At 35.0% G+C, this 22,382-nt stretch overlaps 1 protein-coding gene and 1 long non-coding RNA gene across 5 annotated transcripts in view; one reads left to right on the top strand and one right to left on the bottom strand.

The window, feature by feature from the left end:
• LOC135834773 (uncharacterized) overlaps nucleotides 1-22,382 on the top strand; it is a 144,155-nt gene that overhangs the window by 97,336 nt on the left and 24,437 nt on the right. Inside the window, exon 1 of one of the 4 annotated variants that reach the window (XM_065348746.1) lies at nucleotides 1,700-1,749. The exons of the other annotated variants lie outside the window; for them this stretch is intronic. Within the exon in view, the coding sequence (XP_065204818.1) occupies nucleotides 1,740-1,749 (10 nt within the window). The 5' untranslated portion in view covers nucleotides 1,700-1,739. Of the gene's footprint in view, nucleotides 1-1,699; nucleotides 1,750-22,382 lie in introns of those variants that run through there. 4 annotated transcript variants of the gene reach the window in all.
• On the bottom strand, nucleotides 18,814-19,791 carry LOC135833628 (uncharacterized). Its single transcript, XR_010556502.1, has 2 exons — nucleotides 19,467-19,791; nucleotides 18,814-19,377 (listed from the first exon to the last, which is right to left on the bottom strand). It is a non-coding gene; the product is annotated as an uncharacterized LOC135833628 (long non-coding RNA).

Below are 22,382 nucleotides of genomic sequence, written 5' to 3'. Positions count from 1 at the left end.
GTATTGAAGTAACGGTAATATATGCATTATCGCGTAAGTATATGGGTGTATGGTGTATGCACCTCTAAAATGTAGACCACCTATTTATATGGGTCGACAAAGCAGCGAGAAGGTGTTATTAACCTTACACCGAGAGTTGACGGTTACGATTTGTTGTACGTAAAATAATTCCTAACCTAGGTGTAAGGTACATAGACAGAGAGAGAGTGAGAGAGGTATGCGTACACATTTTTGCTAATTTTTTCGACATTATAGCGTTTTGTTGTGAGGTGAGGTAGCACCTTGATATTATTTTTTATAGTTCGCGAGTCCAGTCCGCCGTGCCATAAAGAAAAATATCTGTCAGAGGTGTGTTATTTATACCAAAGTGTCCTTTATGTGTACATAACGCGATCGCGAAGCAATGTCGTTCCAGTTCCAAGAGACGCGAACAGATGATAATGGGCGATTGTGTCAGGATGATTTTTATTTTTTTATTTTTCTCCAAGGTATCTGCTCTGGTGTACCCTGCGTCGTTTGGTCTTTGGTCTTTTGCCAGAAATGGTAGTGTACCTATGCGAAGTGTTGGTGCGATTTTGTCCAAGTATGGTGGCCGTGTGTTTTGCAATTGCAACACCTTTCACACCTTGGCGGAGGTTGTATAGTCTTCCTGGGCTCGGGCTGTAATCGCGTTGGGGTCATTATGGTTTGATTAAGTGAGCTGTAATTACTCGTGTGTGTGCACGAGGTGGGTAATAAGGCAGCGAATGGAATGGTTTGTTGATTATAGAGATTGAATGCGGTGTTTAGGTTTGGTTTTTTTGAGTGTGTCGAGAAGAGTGAGTGAGGAAGTGGAGTGATGGAAAAAATGGATAAAATGAGAATTATGAAAGAAAATAAGTCTTGAATTTGCGATGGACTTGGTAGACGTATAATGAAAGTTGTGGAAATGTTGTGAATTTTGATCAGAAAATATTTTCAATTGGATGCCATTTTTTTCGTACCAAAACCCCAGAATATTAATTGAGGATAACTTGAAGGATGAGGACTGAGGAGCGAAGAAATACCTACATGGAAGGTAATGAAAGTCTTGAAATTTTGATGAAACAATTAGCTGTGTTCTATCTTTCAAGTGAATATAATGCAAAAGTCATGTATTTAAAGGGGTGGAATTGAAAAAAAGAAACACGAAATTTTATGACCATAATTTTTCAAAATTTTGTCTTCGTTTTGCGCGCTCTGGAATTTAGTAGTTCTTTATCCGATGCGTTTCGGAAAATTGAGGAAAAAATACTTACTGTAAATTTCATTTTAAAATTTTCACATCCCCAATTTTTTCTGATTTTTTTTTTTCAAAATTACATAGGTACATGTTTTACTCGAACACTTTCATTTTTCAAGATTTTTTCTGTTTGGGGGGAGGGGGGATGAGGAAGAGGAGAGAATAGTTTGAAAAAAACTGATTTATTTCTGTGAATTGCCCCTTCCTCATCCACCTCTCCCACCGCGACAAATTCATAGTGACAAGTGGACCCCTGTTTAAGTACATATTTTCTCGGGCCCCAAAACATCCCTTATCCGTCCATAGTAATAATTATATATGTACGTATTTATGTATAAGTATTATTAGTTTGTTGATGATTTTTCAATTTATGTGTTCTTTTTGAAAATTTTGGAACTAACAAATCATCTAACTAACGATTTGTAATTTTTTTGTTTCAGGTGAGTAACGAATTTCCGTAGTTTGAGAACAAAGAAGTATGAAAATAAGTACGTAAGTTATTTCATTTCCTATACGATTTATTCGTATTTTAAGATAACCTTGCGAGGTACTTTTTTGTTCCACATTTTCATGCTTCCTTCTCCAATTTCATTTATGTAGTAGGTAGTTTTGAGCATAATATAAACAGGGTGTTTGCAGGGTAGTGAAAGTAGTGAAAAGGTGGTGATTTTCAGCAATTTTGCTTGAAAGGTAGTGAAAAATGAAGAAAAGTGGCATGAAAAATATTTTGTAGAGAAGCCAAAAGCAAAGGGCTCTTTCATGGACTTTGTTAGAACTCGAATTTCATTTGCTCTTCTTTTTTCGAATAAACAACTTAATTGTTTAAATTCAAGAAATGTTCAAACTTTGAATCAGAAAAGTAAACCCTCCCTCCTCAAGAAACTTTTTTTTTTTACTTGTCAAAACACGAATTTTTGAAAACTTTTGTCCTCGCCTCACTCAGTCTCGTTTACTTTTTTTTTTAATTTCGAATTTTTCAAAACAAAAAATCATCATTCGAATTTAAAAATTTTAAAGCAAAATAGGTAAGTAATGAACTTCTTATAAGTAAGTAACTCATTACACAAAAAACATGATATCCTTTTCAAAGTATACTAATTTTCGAAAATTGGATTTTTTCAGAAAAATCGTTCAAATTTTGCATTAAATTTTTGTATGTACAGTATATTTAAAAAAAATTTGTTATGTTGTAAAAAGTTTTTTTTAGACCAATTTTATGATGAGGTACATTTTGCAAAGAACCTCAAAGGTGAAAATAAAATGAAACATTGAAATAATAAAATTATATTTTCGACATCCGTTTGATTGAAAAAAATCTTAGAATAATATTTAAAGACATTAGAAAAGCGAAAAATTTGAGTAAAGAATTTTTTCTCGCCCATCCCCTTCCCCTCTAAAAAATTTGAGTGTTTAAAAAATGTCCTGATGAAGTCTTGATTTTACTATTTTGAAATTTTGGTGTAGACCCCTGAAAAAAAAACAGGAAAAAAATCGATCTTGTGGGGAGGGGGGGGGGTTGAAAATATTTTGGAGTGTTGATTTTTTTTTTGAAAGGTTGTGAAAAAGTAGTGATTTTCGGCCAACAAATTCCCGTAGACACCCTGAAACTCCTTGCATGAGAATGACTACGTATGTACATGTAGCCCCCTCAATTTTGACATTGCTGATTTAATTTGAGCTTATCTGTTGAAAGGACCTCCTCCTATAAGATGGGTGAAACGACCTTTGATCCATAATGGATCGAAAGTGGTCCAAAAAGTCAATCTTGGTGTAAAAACTCTCCATAAGAATTTTTGACCTCCCACCCCCTCCCCTTTTGGAGAAACTGTCCCCTAAACATCAAAAATTCAAAGATTTGTTTCTCGCGGAGGGGGGGAGGGTTGATGAAAAATGTTGAAATTTTCACAGATTGTGTACATCATGTAGGGGTACATACACAGTAATTTTTTGAAAATTTCCCCCACCATTTTCTTAGTTTTTCAGCGGGTTGAAAACTTTGAAGGGGGCAAAAAAAATTTTTGGGGGGATACATGGCTGAATTTTTTTTAAAAACTTGTTCATACCCTAAGTTATAACATATAATTTTCTCAAAGTCCCAAAGGGGGGTGTAACGTGGTTAAAAAAAAAATAAAGTTTGAATTTCCCGTACTACCGCGCGTTTTGTCAACACTGTTCCACGGCGCCACCGTGAGAAAACTTCACCTATCGCGCGTTCTCAAACTTGGATTCTTTTTGAGAATCCTACTGAAATACCATAATTGCATTCAAATTTTTTTTTGATGAATATTCTCTAGAGTGGTGTGGTGAACAACAGAGGTATACCTACAAGAATCTTCAACCCCCTCCCTCCATATTTTACCCCTCAAAATTGCGTTTTTCAATTTATTTTATGTTATTTACTAGCAATGAAAATTGCGAAGTAAGTATAATATTTTTGGATGTATTTTTGACCACTATTTTTTTCAAAATTTTTGTTCTGGTGCGTCGTGGGAAAAAATTGAAAAAAGGTGTCGTGGAGGGGGTAAAATGAGAATTTTGGGAGAATTGAATATTAATGAACGGGGTGTCGTTTCCGCATGATTCGATACCGCTAAGAACGAATACGATGTCAGATTATCTGCTACACTAATCTAACCCCTTCAGAGCCTTAAGCCCCCTCCCTCAATTTTTACTACATATTTTTGAAATGAAGTTATTACTTTTGGCACTCTTGTATCTGCTGATAACATAGATCGTGAATCATTTTTACTTGATTTTGAGCCATTTGCGGCGCAGATCGAAAAATCTGTCTCCCTTTTGGAGTCTATTTTGGGTTTTAGCGTAACATGATTTTCAAAAATGAGTAATTTGCCCTGAAAACCTCATTACATATTTTGATACTTACCCATATTGTATTTTTTAAAGAATTTTCAATTTTGCACCTCTCTTTTGGAACTGATTTTGAATTTTATTGGAGTCAAATGGTTTTCAGAAATGACCTTACTGTGCTTTTGACAGTTAACACCTCCGATTTTGATTCTCATTATATGTAGTATTATTTTTGTTGCATCTCCCCTCTAGATCTTGTTTTGAGTTTGGGTTCAAATTGTCATCAAAAATTGAATCGGTGCCTTGAAGATCCCCATAACCATTGTTTCAACTTTTTAATAGAAAAATAAAGAGTTCAATGTCGCTAAGAAGGATTTATGTACTCGTACCTATAGTTATAAATTAATTCTGACTGTTTTTTTTTTTTTTTTTTTTTTTTTCAATAAATCATTCGTAGTTTTTGTGGGAAAAAACTTTTTTCAAAATTGCGAGTGGAAGCGCTTTCATAGACGCTTGGGGTTGTTTCAATACTAAGTCCTAACTTGAAAAAAAAAAAATTCACATTGACTGCGTCTTGATCTTGATATTCTTAATTCCATAATAATTTCTCTTTGAAATACTTCAGCATCATGTCGCAAACTTTCAATACCAGCACAATCTTGAGAACAAACAAATATTGTACCATTCACAGTCCGTAATAATTCAGTATATTATATGCAGATTTAGATACACGTATATGACTATACGATGTACCGTTAACCCTAATTTCTATTCCATTCATAAGCTGGCTGGCACGATACAAATTTAGCACTCGTGACAGTGTTGGTACTGAATACGTTATGGTGATATACTACTATGTACGTGTGAGGTATACGTGGAACATGGAGTATAAATAAAAAATTTGAAAAGAATAATAGAAGACCGAAAGAAACCCCCTTCTAATATACCTTTTACGAGTACATAATGTATAGTAAAAACAATAGCACGTTGTAAGATTCATAATCGGCGTATTATTAAACTAATTATTTAACCGGGTGGGAGTTTCATCAAGAGTATAGAACACGTTTACGTGTACGTACGATCTCGGCAGTATAAATTGTTTCTGTAGTATGGTATAAAAAAAATATGTATTAAAAAAAACGAAGAAATAAAAAAAAACGCCCGGTTTAATAACCTGAACTGCAATCATGATTGTTACAGGTACATATATTCTCGTTTCTCTGTAGTGCGTACGTACGTGTATGTGTAGGAAATTATTAAGGTATAGTTACGATGTATTTTTGCAGTTGAACAATCGAAGTGTGATGAGAGGGAGGAATTAGAAGCATTTTTTTAGACGAAAAAAAAAATTAAACATCGAGAAAAGAATAATCTTGTACATTGCCGATGTCCTTGTAAGTATATCAGGCACACTATAGAGCCGACGAAGGTGCTAGACACCTTTCGACGAAGGCTGAACCGGATGCGTTAATTTGTACGTGAAAAATGAAGTCTTATTACGATTTTACGAGTACCAACGTAGAGTAGAGTACACAGAGTGCGATGATAAATTGCGCCATTTCAAGGAATCCTGAATTGCATTGTGTACATTCCACTCGTCGAGGATGGATGGTGAGGGTGGGGTTACGCGGATTTTCCGGGATAGCGAATCGTGCATTTGCAATCGACGAGTTCGCAAGGTGTGCTGCGAGCTTTGTGTTGTACGAATTAAGATTTCAGAAAGTCAGAGTTGGCGAAAAGGTATAGGTCTCAAACCGATACTTGACTAAGAATGATATGGTTGTGAGGATGAAGATAGGTGTATGATGGGGTGTGTTACGATTTCTTCGTCGTGAAGTACTTAGCTCGAAGTACTTGTAGGTACTATACCCAGAGGTAGGGTATCTTAACTATCTAGACCACGAAGTGTTTAGTTAGATTTTACTCATCATTTCCGGTATCGTTCATCCTACATATACAAAGTTTAAAGCGAGTATTTCGGTACAAGTACCACCAAGGGGAAAAAACCTCAACCAAATTATTATTACGTACGAGACGTCTTCTTGTCGCAGCTGACAACGATATCCACCGACAAAATATAGGAATGCACGAATAGAGGTATATGTGATGTTCGAGTTTATTAAACGAGACGATATACCATAGTATAGAGTTGTTTGTGTATTTTATTAGGTATACGTATGTCTATGTAGTGTACTCGGCGCAGCATAAAAAGACACATTCTACCAAGTGATTAATGCGACCAAATTGTGTGACGAGCACCACTGCACCGTCGTCGACGACCGGGGTTGTATACTACTCGACTGTATGTTTCACATGAAGAAGAATTTCTTAATCTTGGTATAGCTTACCAGCTACATATAAAGTAGTATATACTCGTAGGCATTTACGTAGACCATCTGCGCCCAGCAGCGAGTAAGGCAAAGCAAAGCACCCATCGAAACCAGAAGTGTACCTCCCAAGGTCATCGTAGTATCTGAAGAAGGGAATTTTACCTTTGACAAGGCGTCTCTCTCTGTCTCTCTGTTTGGTAGATACCTTACCCTTTCGCCCTCTCTCACGAGTGTTGGTTAATTTCCTCCGAGTGCAATGATTTTCATTTCGACGTCAACGAACCGCAAAAAAAGTATAATATACGTACATATGCGAGAAGGTGTAATTACTCTTTACCTAAGTACTTATAGTACGACTGGTGCCTCTGCCTGGTATGGCAAGTACATACATTCGTCGTGTGTATCGTGCTGCTTGTGTGTTTGAGAGAGACAATTTATCTATCTCTTAGATTGGTATTTGCAGATTACATCATCGTGCCGTGTGTACGTAATAAAAGCTCATTTCGGATAACACGTTAATCGTTATAGGAGGCCCATTGCGGTAGCTGTAGAGAGCTACCGTGTTATCTGTATATGTATGAACGTAATTAAGGTACCTAGTGATATCTTTCCCTTTTCACTCTTTGCCCTGAACTAGTTCGTTGCCATGACTCTGTATAATCGTAGTATGTCTTGTCTATGACTCTTGGGTCTTGGTATAGGTAGAGAGAGGTACCCACTAAATTGACTGCAATTCGATTTCTATACTCGTTGCCCAGACTCGATCACCGATTACAATTTTCTTTTCCGTCGGACATGATGTGTTTCGCAATTTCCAGCTGCTGCAGTGGAAGGTTTTTCTCGTATCTATTTAAATGTACGAGTACGTATCTGCCAGACGCAGGCATAATACTGCAATTGCACCTAGCCCGAATGTACGTAGCATAGAGCATAGCTCGTGCTCCGACGTCGACGTCGTCATCGGTCGCGGCCGCGAGCGCGCGCGCGATTCTAATTGATAGGTGAAACCGAACTGGTTCAACGACTCGGCCGGAAATTATCGTTTTTTAACTCGTTGCTCGATGGCAACGATAATGACATCTCGAACAAATACTTACCTACCGAATGAGAATGAGAAAATATACCTTAAACAATCCGACAATAATCACGAAATCACGACCAATGACACTTTGAATGCGAGCGTAATTTACTTAAGGCGTACTACGACACGTCGACGGTTTCCTTTTTCTTTGTTGCTGTTATGAAATTTATGCCCGAGTGGTATTATTTTTGTAGATAGGATCGGGGTATGAGTTGAGTACATACGAGAGTCGAGAAGGTGGTGGTGATGGTAGAATAGGAAAACGTTTGTACGTATGTGTAATTGTGTATGACGTTTTATGCACCTCTTCGTTAAGTCGAGATTAGGAATGCAATTGGGTGTTTTTTTTCTCTCGTTTATGTGATTAAAAAGGGCTTGTTCTTAGTTTGTACTAATTAGAGAGGAGCAGAGGGGAGAGTGGGATGTGTGGTGTAGGTTCTCACGCAAAGCTTGGGTCTTGCAACAAGTAAAGTATAAGTACCAATTGGCGGAAAATTTTGAATCGAACAAAAGGTATTTCATAGAGGATCCCAAAATACATCACTAGTCGAAGTTTCAGGTACTGAAATTCATTTTTCGATTTCTGGCAAATTTTTAATAAGGTATATAAATCGCCAATAGCCGCCACTTTTGTCAGAAAAACACGAATAAAAATTTTTTGTTTAGCTATTTGGTATCACTGATTACGCTAATAGAAATTTTCAACCATGCCCCTTCATTGCCCCCTCACCTGATTTTTCTATAATCCCCGCTTGTATGGTTTTACTGTTTTTGACAATTTGCTGCCGCAAACATTCTCAAATTTTTCAAGTTTATAATAAGGAAAATGCGATGAAAAGTAAAAATATTAATGTCTTTGTGGAACCAACTTATTCGTGTTTATTTGTAATTTTAAATGTATGAGAGGAAAGCTGATAGTGTGCTTGTCATTTTCAACTGCTTGATCACTCCAGTTGTGTCCAATATGGCAAAAATATTCCAATGGCGGCTATTGGAAAGCAAAAAATACAACTTTTCTAATAGCCGCCACCCACCCTAATTTCATTTAAAAACATTGCCCACGAGCAAAAAGTGCAATTTTTGAACATTTTATGACCTTTACTTTGATCACTGCTCACTTCTGTTATGAAATTGGTAGTGTAACCAGACTTTTTTTGAGGAGAGGCAAAATGAGATTTTTAGGTATAAAAAGGTGATAATTTGATTCCTATTTTATCAAAATTCTTCGTTTCATGCGATTATTGTATTTTACGAGAGTAAAGATGTGCAAAAGAAGTGTTGAGCGATCAGGGGTGATTTTTTTTCGTTGAAAAAATCGGATCAGAAAGCAAAAAAGAGTCAGTTTTTATATGTATATCTTATTCCACAATTTCACTCACTTACTTAAGAAAAGCAATTGCACCCTCCATCCTCTAGGTGACACCCCTGTCTAATTTTTCAATTTTGGACTTAAGTACTATTTTGAACTGAAATGTGATTTTTAAAATTACTGTTATAGCCTTATTTTAAAGCCAACAGCTCATTTTTTTAACAATTGACTCATGGCAACGTGGCACAATTGCTTGAAAACATTTTTTTTTTCATTTCCAAAGTGTTTAAATAATCGATTTTCACTCAGTTCAGAATTTATAAGTGGTAGAAATTGGGGTGGCGGTAATTGAAAAACTGAAATTTTGGAGTGGCAAAAATTGGGTGAAAAAAGCGATATGTATTTTTAAAAAAAATTTAAAAATACAAAAATTCACATTTTAATGAAAACAAACAGCTCCACATGTTACACAAAACTGAAACTTCAAGTTGATACCATCCCCATTCAAAAATATTCATCAGGTAGAAAACAGCAGGGCAAAATAAGTGAAAAATGTCTGAATATGTGCTGGCTATTGGCGATTTACCTTTGGTAGATAATTCAAATTGAAGGGGGGGGGGAATCGAAATTTTATCAAATTGACTTGGAAAACTGAAATTTGGTTTGTACTGTATTTCTCACCTCGCGAATCCATGGTGATTAGATTATTTTGAACCCTTCTGAAGCCTCCAGCAGCTTTTTGGATTTTTCGGTTTTCGGAAATATGATGTATGAGAGTAAAAATGAAATTCAGTACCTATGAACCAGAATTTACCATCTTTGTGACATTGTGACCCTTTCTATCGACTTAGACACACATTATCAGAATTTTTTTTGCCGGCTGGAATTCAAAATTTTTTCGAGTAAGTACCTAATTACTTATTTTTGAAAAAAAATCGTCGTTCCCCGAACGCTCAAAGAAAGAAGCTGAAATTTGTTTTGTACCCTATTTTGGATCTCCCCGAGTCGATTGGTTGATGGTTTCGAATCGTTCTGGAGCCTCCAGCAGATTTTGATATTGTAATTTTTTTTTTCAAGAATACCTTAATTATACTTACTGGAGAAAATTGTGGATTCCAAACGGCAAAAGTGTTTCAATTATGGTAAAAGTCTGAATTTATAGGTGCAGAATTCAATTTTTAGTCACTTGGAGAGTTTTCTTCAAAACCTGGAGAATCCGAAAATCCGCTAGAGGCTTCGGAATGATTCCAAAACCATCATAAATTCACCAATGGACTCGCGAATTGAGTTCAAACCTTCAGCTTTTTAGGTCAATTTGGTGAAAATTTGATTTTTTTTTCTCATTTTTGGCCCCTTGAATTTTCAATAATTCGACAAAAATTGAAAAATGAATTTTAGCACTTGAAATTTGGACTGTTGGTGTCCGTGTTTTGAGGCTCTTTATCAATTCTTCTTTGTGCATTTCAAAATGTTTGTGCCGGTTGGGATACCTATCCTTGCTTAGGTATGCATGGGTCATTTAAAATTGTTTTCATGTTTTCAACCACGTGTAAATGGGTAATTCTAAGAAAAAGGTAAAAATCGTGTACATGGCAAATTTCTCAAAGGTTTTAGCATGAATTTTTTTTTTTTTTTGGTCCATTCAAGGATCATCCCCCACACATTTCACATATGGTATTGAAATTTTTAGCCCCTCCTTTCATTGGTGTACATTCGATTTTATACCCCAAATGTCCTTCGACTTGGCTGTCACACACCATGTTTTTGAAAATGAATGTTATAAAGTGTCATGAACTTCATTTTTTTGGGGGAAAAATTGACACACTCTCATTATCATAGAACACGAAGGTCCATTATTGTGCAAATTGGAATTGGAATAAGTCCATAGGAAGCTGACATTTCACATTTGAAAACTGTCGCACACTTTTTGCGCAAATTTTAGAGCAATTTTCAATTATTTTTGGTAGCTTCCCAATCCAATATTTTTTCTGGTGAGTGGCTGCACTGGTTCACTGTCTTCATAAAAATGTTACCCCGCAATGTTATTCTCATAACCTACGCAATGGCTCGTTCTGATCGTACTTGTCTCTGAAAATATGATATTTCGCAAAATTGGTGTCCTTCGGCTTGCCTTTTTATTTACCCTGATGAACCCGCCAAAAACAATAATTGAGAAAGGGAAGTTATTCTACATGATAAGTACACATTTATTACGTGTTAAAAATCGAATAATGTCCAGTAGGTAAAGCTAGAAACGAAAAAACGTTGAGATTGTCCTTCGGCTTGTCCAGCGCCCATTTGTCCTTCGACTTGGCCAAATTTCAGACAGCTGTACTTTTATCGCGCTAGTCGACATATTACACGATAAAACAAGCAAAATTTGACATTTTCTCCCTCCCCACACATCACCTCTACCCCTACCATAAAAATAAGTCCAGATTCGAACTTTGCGGCCTGAAAAACATAAATTGACATATTACACGATAATATAAGCAAAATTTGACATTTTCCCCCTCCCCACGCCTCCCCCTCCACCTCTACATAAAAAATAACTCCAGATTCGAATTCTACGACCTCGAAAACATATCAATCGACATATTACACATCGATGAGGGTCGAATCCTAATTATCGCTGTTTTAGGGGGGCCGGGGTCCACAGTGGGGGGGATTGAATTGAGGCCAACACTAGAACAGGGATCTGGGACACCTATACAAATGATTCCCACTTGAAATTTTCCAAAAAAATGATTTTTATTTTTCAAAATTATGCACATCAAAATTGACCTTTTTTCTGAGAATTACCCAAATAATGCGGAAATATTCTACAGCAATGGATGGATATCCCAATTTTTTACGTTTTTTTTTTTTTTTTTTTTTTTTTTACATTTGTCGAATGGAGCACAATAAATAACGCACTTGTATTAAATCCAGGCTTTTTAAGACTTCAAGAGAGAGTGTGAGAATTGAAAAATATGTTCACAATAGTGTTATAATGTTCGTAGAATTTTTTTTTCATCATCGCTAAGCGTGAATTCATGTACCAATTTCTTGATTTATTGATATTGTGAACCAATCAATTTTTGAGTCTTGGGATCACCTTTTGCTAGAATTCTCAATCTAAGACTACATCTTCGATAATCGCTTCGAAATTGAAAAACGGTTCTTCGTAGTACGTGTCGTATTTCCACATTTCTCCCACATAAATATTGTATTGTTGTGTTTCTTCAGATTTTTTCTGCGGCCCTTTAACCAAAAGAAAATTATCTCCAGGTATTTTTATCGGTATTTCTCCTTTCTTAAAGCAAAAAATAGCAGGAAACTTGTGCTCGTAAGTCGAAATGGAATAAGGCCAGATAAACATTCCGAATTGTGTTCTCATGAAGTTAGTTTGCCGGTAAATGCTGTCGAATTGAGATGATATCACTTCATCCGAATCAACATTGGTTTCCTTGCTCTGTTGCTTTCTTTTGTGATAATACACACAAGTGCATAATTCTATCGCTTGTTTGTTCGTTAACGTACGAGAAGCATTTTTGTCACCGACCATTATTTTCCAAATGTTCTTCACTGAAAATTTTCAAATTTCTCATCAAACTCAGTTCGTAGAGTTCATGGTTCATTGTTTGGGAATTGGCAATTACGTTTATCAACTCACCGCTAGATACGAGGGAATATTCGTTCTTGAATCTCGGTCGTAGAATTTCGTCTGAATTTATTTCATACTTTTGCCTGCCGCATTGCGTGGAAAAGGCCATCGTCCTGCAATTGAACCAGTGTGAAAGTAACAATATCGTCAGAGCTAGTTTCATACTTGAAAATTTTCAAACTTGTCGCGTTCGAACAACTAACGTAAGTAGAACTTGAGAAATGACGGTTTGGAGACTATTGTGAGCGACTTTTATGTGCTTACAAAGCGCTTGAACGTTTTACCGGTGCAAATTTCAATCAAGTTGAGGATTCTTAATGAGTGAAACAATTACGAATCGCGTGTGTTCATTGTTCACTGACACCATGTTACAATGTAACATGTTGTTCGCGTGAAATGAGAGATAATTTATCTTTTTACCGACTTTGCCGGAAACGGAAAAGTAAGGTATTGTATTTGTCATGATGGTTGAGGAATTGGGTGGGGGTGGGTTTTCTTGAGGTTTTGGAGTGTGCTGATCACGATAAGACATATGGCGCAAAACGAGATAAGTTTATATATATATTTATTTATTTATATATTTATATATAAGTTTATATATCAATTTATGTATAAATTTGTGTCACGCTGAACTCAAAAGCTCCGAACTTTAAGTGGAAACTGATGCTGGCAAAATATTGCTTTGATACTGAACTAGAGAAATTTTTAATTTGGTCGAAATCGATTCAGCCGTTTACGAGATATGAACGTTTAAGTGTGTTTCAACGTTATGGATAAGCAGAAATTTGTGTAAACCCTTATATCTCGCAAACGGCTCACCCCCAACAAACAGATGGGGTGGTTAGGGTGTGTAGGTTGCAGATTGGTACGCCGAAGGTCGGGTGTTCGAATCCCGCGCGAGTCAAGAGGAGAAAATTTTTTGTTGATTTTTTTGTTAATTTTTTTGTTAATTTTATCCGTCCAAAATTTTTTTGCCATAAAAAATCAAAATTTTTCAAAAATTTCTAGTGTAATTTTTGTTTTAACCAAAAACATTAAGTTTTTGGTAAATAGCCAGTAAATTTTGATAATTTTTTTTTTTTTTTTTTGTTAATTAATAGTAATTTTTAGTAAATAAAATGATTAGTTATTTTTGGTGAATTACTCGTAATTAAAGTTGGTCGAAAATTTTGGTAAATTGCTTGGGTAATTTTTGGTAAATTGGTAAAAACCTTTGACAGTAAATTACTGGGGTAATTAAAATTCGGTAAAAAATTGGTAAATTAGTGAGGAAATGTCTCGTAAATTACTGAGGTGAATGTTGGTAAATTGCTGGGGTAATTTTTGGTAAAATGGAAAATTGGTAAATTAGTGGGTAATGTCTGGTAAATTACTGAGGTAAATGTTAGTAAATTGCTGGGGTAATTTTTGGTAAATTCGTAAATTTTGGTAAAGTCGTAAATTTTGGTAAATTAATAAATTTGGGTAAATTCGTAAATTTTGGTAAATTCGTAAATTTTGGTAAATCGGTAAATTTGGGTAAATCGGTAAATTTGGGTAAATCGGCAAATTTGGGTAAATAGGTAAATTTAGGTAAATTTTGGTAAATAGGTAAATTTTGGTAAATTGGTAAATTTTAGTAAATTGGTAAATTTTGGTAAATTGATAAATTTTGGTAAATTGGTAAATTTTGGTAAAATGGTAAATTTTGGTAAAATGGTAAATTTTGGTAAATTGATCAATTTTGATAAATTCGTAAATTTTAGTGAATTGGTAAATTTTGGTAAATCGGTAAATTTTGGTAAATTGGTAAATTTTGGTAAATTGGTAAATTTTGGTAAATTGGTAAATTTTGGTAAATTGGTAAATTTTGGTAAATTGGTGAATTTTGGTAAATTGGTAAATGTTGGTAAATTGGTAAATTTCAGTAAATAGCTAAATTTCAATTCTGGATAAAAATTAAGCCATTAAAAACCTCTAAATTTTGGTAAATCGGTAAATTTAGGTAAATTGGTAAATTTAGGTAAATTGGTAAATTTTGGTAAATAGGTAAATTTTGGTAAATAGGTAAATTTTGGTAAATTGGTAAATTTTGGTAAATCGGTAAATTTTGGTAAATTGGTAAATTTTGGTAAATTGGTAAATTGGTAAATTTCGGTAAATAGGTAAATTTTGGTAAATAGGTAAATTTCAGTAAATACGTAAATTTCGGTAAATAGGTAAATTGGTAAATTTTGGTAAATTGGTAAATTTTGGTAAATAGCTAAATTTCGGTAAATTGGTAAATTTCGGTAATAATTTTGTTTTTTGTCAACAATTTTCCTGATATATTATTCCACTTGTAATATGACGGTTACGTCTTCATGAGTACGCTAATTATTATTTGAAAATCAATTTCAAAAAGTGTAATATGATGGCTACTTATGATTGACTATTTTATTTTGTCGCTGTTTTCGACTTTTCGTATTCATTAAATCGGTAAATTTGGGTACTTCCGCGCATTTTGAAAAATTGGTAAATTTTTAAGTAATGTCTGGTAAATTACTGAGATAAATGTTGGTAAATTACTGGTGTATATTTAGAGCAAAGTCGGTTGATCTTGCGAACTGCGCAAGATGTTTTTTTTTTTTTGGATTATATGTAGAACAACGATGCATTTTAAACTGTTACGTTGACACTTCATGTGTATGTTGTGAGAAATTTTGAATTTATGTTGCAAGCGACTAGACGAGCGACATCGATATCGTTTCATTTCAGTTTTTTTTTCGTGGAATTGTTTTTTTTCGAGAAGTTCAGAATGAAGGTTTTGAAAAATTAATTTGTCTAAATCACTATAACCACCCCAGAAACCTCAGTTGTAATGTTGTTAAATTAATCATGTATTGTATTGTAATCTTCTAAAACATCTAATAATTTTCACTATGAACTTGACACACAGGTCAATGTCGCATTAATGAACGTGTGACGTGGATTTAAAGCCTTAATTTGGAATACCTACAGGTTCACGTATTCACTTTTTAGTTTTCACATTTCGAGTAGAAATTTTTTTTCAAAATGCGAAGCTCGCATTTCAGTCTGAAATTTCAGATGTGCAGGTATTTTACGTCATCGTCCGAAAAATCTACCATGACTTGCGAAACAATGAAAATACTACAGGTGCTTCATTTTGTTGAAAATTGGAAAAAAATTCGGAGCATGTGTGGTACCCAGAGCTACCTAATGCCTGCTCATTTTCCTTAGTTAATTCGGTTACTACATAGATGGTGAAGACATATAACGCGAGTGAACGTTCAGTTTTCGAATATCGTGAACCTTTTTCTAGTACTGGTAGTTTTGTTATATTGGTCATCGTATTCCGAATCCGAAACGCCGGAAAATTTTAATGCTTGTTCCTATCAGTCCTATCGAAGTGATTCAAATGGAAAGTTGAGGAAAAGATTTTTAGAAGAGTTTAGCACGGTTAATAAGAGTGAGTTGGTAGCGATTATATGTTTTCTGTGGAGGGTATCAAGCTACGATTCGTTTTTTAATTTGATATTTCCAAATTTTAGAGATAAACATTGTGAAGAGATTCAGTCGTCGTGGAAGTAATATTGATAAAGTTGTTCCTTATTCGATAGGATCAGAAATGGGGAAACAACTCTGCGCCTGCGCGCTGTGTAAAAAATTCTTGATAAACGACTGCACGAACCCGAAAAATGTAGACTTAATGATCAATGGCAGTAGAGGAAGAACTTTCAGCTACGTTTTCATTCGTCGACCCATTGATGAAATGACGATCGAATATATTGAACTGATCGTTCCTGTCACATCTTTCATGTTCCCTTACCCACGCTCGTTTCCTGGCTTTCGTTGCAAATCGGCATTTGGCACCCTTCTTATCGCGAAAGGACCGGAGAGAAGATCTGCGGAAAAGCAAATTTACAATATGTATGTTGCAGTCGACAGAGATGACGAAAGTTTTACTTTTGAAGGTATTATCACTGATGTAGATGTGGAAGCGTTTATTGATGGTTCAACTGATATTCCAATAGAAGGAAAATACGAAGATGACTTGAGATTTGAGTAGCATCAGTGTTCGCTCTCTGCGACGTGTTTCACTTGTATGTAAATGTTATAATTATAGTAAAAAGTTGTCTTTTTGTTTCTTTTTATGGTTGTAATTTTTTTTATGGATTTCTTCAAAGACATATAGTCCGGCATATGACAATAGGAGTAATTGCACCACCCCCGCCGCCCACCCTCCGGGACAACTTTTTTCTTAAAGGGAACATCCTAAGGAACATTTCAAAGCAAATTTTCCGAAAAAAAAGTTGGCCTTACTTACAAAATGACGGCCATTTTAATGGACAGATCAGCCGAAATCGCAGATTTTGCGTTTCAACATAGGACTTGCAAGAAAATTTTCAAACCTGACAAAGATAGATCGAAAGATCATGCAAAAATTCATCACCTGTCAAAATTTCAAGTGCTGAAGTGCGTTTTTCGATTTTTGGTGAATTTTTGAAAATCCAATTTATGTCAAAAATGGGGGAAAACATCAAAATTTTACCAAATAGACCAAGAAAGCTGAAATTTGGGATATACCCTATTTTCGACATGCCAAATCGATTGGAAACGGTTTCAACCCGTTTTGAGCAATTCTTGAGCCTCCAGCAGATTTTTGAAACTCGAAATTCCCACAAAATTCCATCAAATTGGAGTTGTAAAGCTGAAATTTATTCTAAAAACTAATTTCAATACGCTACGAAGTACTGCAGGTGAATTTCTAGTCGTTTTGGAGTGTCCAGCGACTTTTTGAAAATTCCTGAAGCCTCCAGCAGATTTTTGAAACTTTGAATTTTCACAAAATTTCATCAAAATGGAGATGGAAAGCTGAAATTTACTCTACACTCTAATTTTAACACACTCTGAAGACGACTTCAGGTGGGTTCAAGTCATTTTAGAGCCTCCAGCGACTTTTTTGAAAATTCCTGGAGCCTCCAGTAGATTTTTGAAACTTGAACTTTCTCCAAAATTTCATCAAACTAAGATGGAGAGTCGAAATTCATTCTGCAAACTAATTTCAATACGCTACGAAGTTGACTGCTGGTGAATTTCAAGTCGTTTTGGAGCCTCCAGCAACTTTTTGAAAGGTTGTATAACGTTTTTTTGGAAAATTGAAATTTCCTAAAAGTGGTTGGAAGCTTCAAAACCATTTGAAACCACCATGTAGTCTGCGAAGTAAATTTCAGCTTGCCAACTCCATTTGATAAATTAATGTTGGGGAAATTTCAAGTTTCAAAAATCTATTGGAGGCTCCAGTAATTTTCAAAAAAGTCGCTGGAGGCTCTAAAATGACTTGAACCCACCTGAAGTCGTCTTCAGAGGGTGTTAAAATTCAAGTGTAGAGTAAATTTCAGCTTTCCATCTCCATTTGATGAAATTTTGTGAAAATTCAAAGTTTCTAAAATTTGCTGGAGGCTTCAGGAATTTTCAAAAAGTCGCTGGAGGCTCCAAAACGACTTGAAATTCACCTGCAGTACTTCGTAGCATATTGAAATTAGTTTTCAGAATAAATTTCAGCTTTGCAACTCCAATTTGATGGAATTTTGTGGGAATTTCGAGTTTCAAAAATCTGCTGGAGACTCCAGAACTGCTCAAAACGAGTTGAAACCGTTTCCAATCGATTTAGTAAGTTGAAAATAGAGCATATCCCAAATTTCAGCTTTCTTGGTCAATTTGGTAAAATTTTGGTTTTTTCCCTCATTTTTGGCCTAAATTGGATTTTCAAAAATTCACTAAAAATCGAAAAACGCACTTTACCACTTGAAATTTTGACAGGTGATACATTTCTGCATAATCTTTCGATCTACCTTTGTAAGGTTTGAAAAATTTCGTGCAAGTCCTATGTTGAAACGCAAAATCTGTGATTTTGGCTAAATGGCCGCTATTTTGTAAGTAAGGCCAACTTTTTTTTGGGCAAGTTTGTTTTAAAATGTTCCTTAGGATGTCCCCTTTAAGAAAATAGTTGTCCCGGAGGATCAGCCGGGGGGTGAAATTACTCATATTGTCATATGCCGGACTAATAGTATGGTAGATATGCTTTGCACTGAATGGGTAAATTTCTCTTTTGGAAACCAGTCGAGTGTTCCGCTCTAATTTCAATCAAAGTTGTGATATCCAAATTTTCAGATTTCAATATAAAGTAGAATGCAATAATCAAAAATTGGTTCATCGTTCTTGTTTTTTTGAAAAATATTCTTTGAATTTTTATCCTATGATTGCTCGTTGAAATCTCCAATGTACATTTATGAAAAAGGAGGTATGCCCTAACTAGTTTCTTGCACATTGCCATGGAATGGTTTCAGCATTCCCTAGTTTGAGAAAACCTGTATTCAATAATTTTGTGAAAAATGATTGACGGTCGTTTGAAAGATCTTTATTTTCCTCTTTTTAACAATGATGAATTCAGAATATTTTTAGGCGATTTGAAATTATTGAAAATTGCCAATTGGCTTACCTACCTGAAAAAATAGCAATCAATAATTCAACTTTCTGTTATTTTATCGATTGGGATTTCTATTGTATCTCGTGCTTCAACATCCACATTTTTGATGACGCCTTGAAAATCAAAAAATTGATTTTCGCTCGGTTTTCCGACGTAAATATTGTAAACTGGTTTTTTGGACGATAGTTTCTTCGGGCCCCTTATTATAATGCAGTCATCCGACCCGTCTTCTGCGCCATATTCGCAAACAATGGATGGAAAATCGTGTTTGCGTTCGATAATGAAGTATGAAATGTGGATGCCAACTGTGACTCTGCCATACGACACGTTTTTAAAAATTTCATCAAAAGTTGTATCTTGTTTCGGTTTTTTTTTATAGATGGCACATGCGCAAAGGTATCGCAGCATGTCATCTTTTAGCGCATAAGATTCGTGTTCTCTGCCAAAGATTAGTTTTTTCACGTGTTTTTTTGCTGTAATTTTGCGTTAAATGTGGTTAGGATGAATTAATATACTCGTAGGTTTGGGTAAAGAAATTTTTTATAGTGACAGTTTTACTTACCATTTCCGAGTATGGAAAATTCGCCTTTGAATTTTTTCCAGATCTCTCTTTCTTTTTTCACTTCGTACGATTGGTTCATGCACTTGTCCGGATCTGCGATTGTGTAAGAATTGAGCCAATAAAAGATTAATATCAGTATCGGTGCAAATTTCATGTCGAAGAAATTTGCTCTCGCTTTTAGTCGTCGAACGAAGGCGAACTTGAATGTGAAAATCAACGTTTTGTGACGATAGTTGAAAACTGGCATGCAACGCGTTAACCAACTGTTCGAAGTACGCCATTTTACCATACTGTACGAAAATTGGAGTGCATTATGTGCGATGACTATAGAAACATATTTCACTGATGTTTTAGCATTATTTTTTAATTTTCAAGTTGGAAAATTGCGGAGTTTTCGTGTTCGTATCTCGACAAAAAATTTGTATTGGGATGGCATTGGCATCATAAAGGGCGAGAAGAGCTATAGAAATGAAATAACTTTGCAAATTCGGAAAAATTTTGCATGTTTCATAATTTTATTTAAAAAATTGAATGGCACAATTTTGGGACCCTCTGATCTTTCTTTCTGATGATCCAACTTTTGAGATCGGTTACAGAAATCTTGTTTTATGAAAAATAGAGTTATCGTAAGATGGTGTTTGTACTAATAAAAACAATTTTAAGGAATAAATGTTTTTTTTTTTTTTTTTTTTTTTTGGTAATGGATTCCCTTTTCATTTTTCTGACATGATTCTAAATTTTATTTTCATGAAATAATACATCAATTTTCTGGCATTTTTGCCAGATTTCCATTCACTGGTATTTCCACATCTACATTTCTTATAACTCCAACTAAATCATGTTTTAGTTTTTTATTATCATCGTCAGTATTAGCCTTATCAGTATGCGCAATGCCGACGTATATATTGTACACTTGATTTTTGGGCGATTGTTTCTTGAATCCTTTGGCTAAGAAAAATTTCTTGTCATTGAAATAACAAGCGAGAGCTGGAAATTGGTGTTTGTGTTCGAAAAAGTACAAGTACGAAATTGGAATTTTTATGTCATCTTCTTTAACTGTAATTCGGTTCGAAATATCATCGAAATTTCCGATATCTGATCTATTGGCTGGATCTCCTTTTTCGTTTAATTTTATAAGAACGCACGCGCATATAGTCCTCTAGCATTCTTTTCTTCTTCTTTTGAAGGGGCAACCGACCTGTTCAGTAATTTTTGTATGGCTGAAATTTTAAAATTGTGCTTTTGTAACAGTAGAAAATTTTGAAAAGAAACAGTACCTACCTGCTTACATTTCAAGTACGAAGCAGATATACGTATACGTATACTTATTATTAGTTAGGTACTTGTACGTAAAATCTGGACCTACCGTGGGTAAATATTGAAAATTCGCTGATAAATTTCTTTGATGCAGTTGATAAATCTGAATATGTCTCGAGTTCCTTCTTCGTGCATGCATTTGAATCGTCTGTTGCATTAGAAATGAACAAATGTAAGGAAAGTATGAAAATTTGAGCGATTTTCATATTGAAGATCATCACATCACTCTTGGATACAGAACTACTAGGTAGTCATAACCTTGTGAGAAACGAAAAATTGATAATATACTGAAACTGCCATCTGAGAAAGAGTCTCACGAAATGAACCTGAACGATGCTTGGTTTATTGTTTAATTAACGACTAGACGCAAGAGAAAAAAATTCAAGTTGCAGATAATCATCATTCTACAATTCTGCAAAATTTTCCGAAAAAAAATTATTACAAGTTTCTGTGTGAGTTTCTCGTGAATTTTTCAATAGAGTGTTTTCCAATTTGCTATGGAAAATGACTTAAAATTGAGATTATTGCGTTCAATTTAATGAGCCGTTCAGTCCGGGTGCTTTTTGCAGTTATAATTTCCCTTTTCATATTGAGATTCAAGCTTCTTGATTTTTTTCACTCAAGTATGAAAATTTCTTGATGAATATACTTGGGTATCGGTTGTCCAGTGTAGTAAGTCCAAGTCCTATCGATGCCAAAATAATCTAGTTCAAGAAGAAAACAATAATTTTGAAAACAATTTATTCTCAAGTACCCTGCACAGTGCACACCTCATGAAACATGCAATCAGCGCGAATTCAATTAAATTTACTTTCTTCTAAATGCCCATTATCTACTGATAGTTTTTCCAATCGCCTCCATTTCTACATCCACATTTTTGATAACACCGTCCAAGTGGTATTTTTTGATATCATTCGTATCAGGCCCTTCGATGCCAACATAAAGGTTGTATGTACACTTGGTTTTTAGACGATTTTTTCTCGCATCCTTTTATCAGAAAAGTTGTAGAATCTTCTAAACTGCAAACAACTGCTGGAAATGTATACTGGCCTGGGAGACAACCCAGATATGGAATTGTTAAAGTGATGAATTCGTTTTTTAGCTGAATTGCTGGTATCATTTGGTCGTATATTTCGGGTTCTATTTGAAAATCCGGATCCGCCGACTTCTTGATTTGAAGAAAAAGGCAAGCGCACAGATGAACTTCTTTCGCTTTTTCATTCGTCGATTGAACTCGTGCTTAACACGCTGATTTCTTTACAACTGCAATTTTGAAATTTGATTTGGTTTTCGGTTTCAAAATACGATGAAGTCTTGAAAGGATATTTTTACAATGCAACTTTACAGTATTTTTCTGTTGCATACTTTTACTTACCACCATAAAAACTATAGTATTCATTTCTGAGAGTTATCAGTGCAGCGAGCTCGTGTCCCAAGTCCTCTTCGCCTTCTTTACTCTCAAATAGTTCAAGTTCTCTCTTCATGCAAGCGTTGAAATCGTCGGTTGCGTTGCAAAGGATCCACCACGTCAAAGAAAATATCGGTATCAAAAATGGTTTCATTTCGAATATCTCGAGTAGCTACACTTTGGCTTCGAAA

Source organism: Planococcus citri, chromosome 2 (genome assembly GCF_950023065.1).
Source record: "Planococcus citri chromosome 2, ihPlaCitr1.1, whole genome shotgun sequence".
NCBI classification, from domain to species: domain Eukaryota; kingdom Metazoa; phylum Arthropoda; class Insecta; order Hemiptera; family Pseudococcidae; genus Planococcus; species Planococcus citri.
Note: the sequence above shows the minus strand (reverse complement) of the source record. Positions and strands in the feature narration are given on the sequence as shown.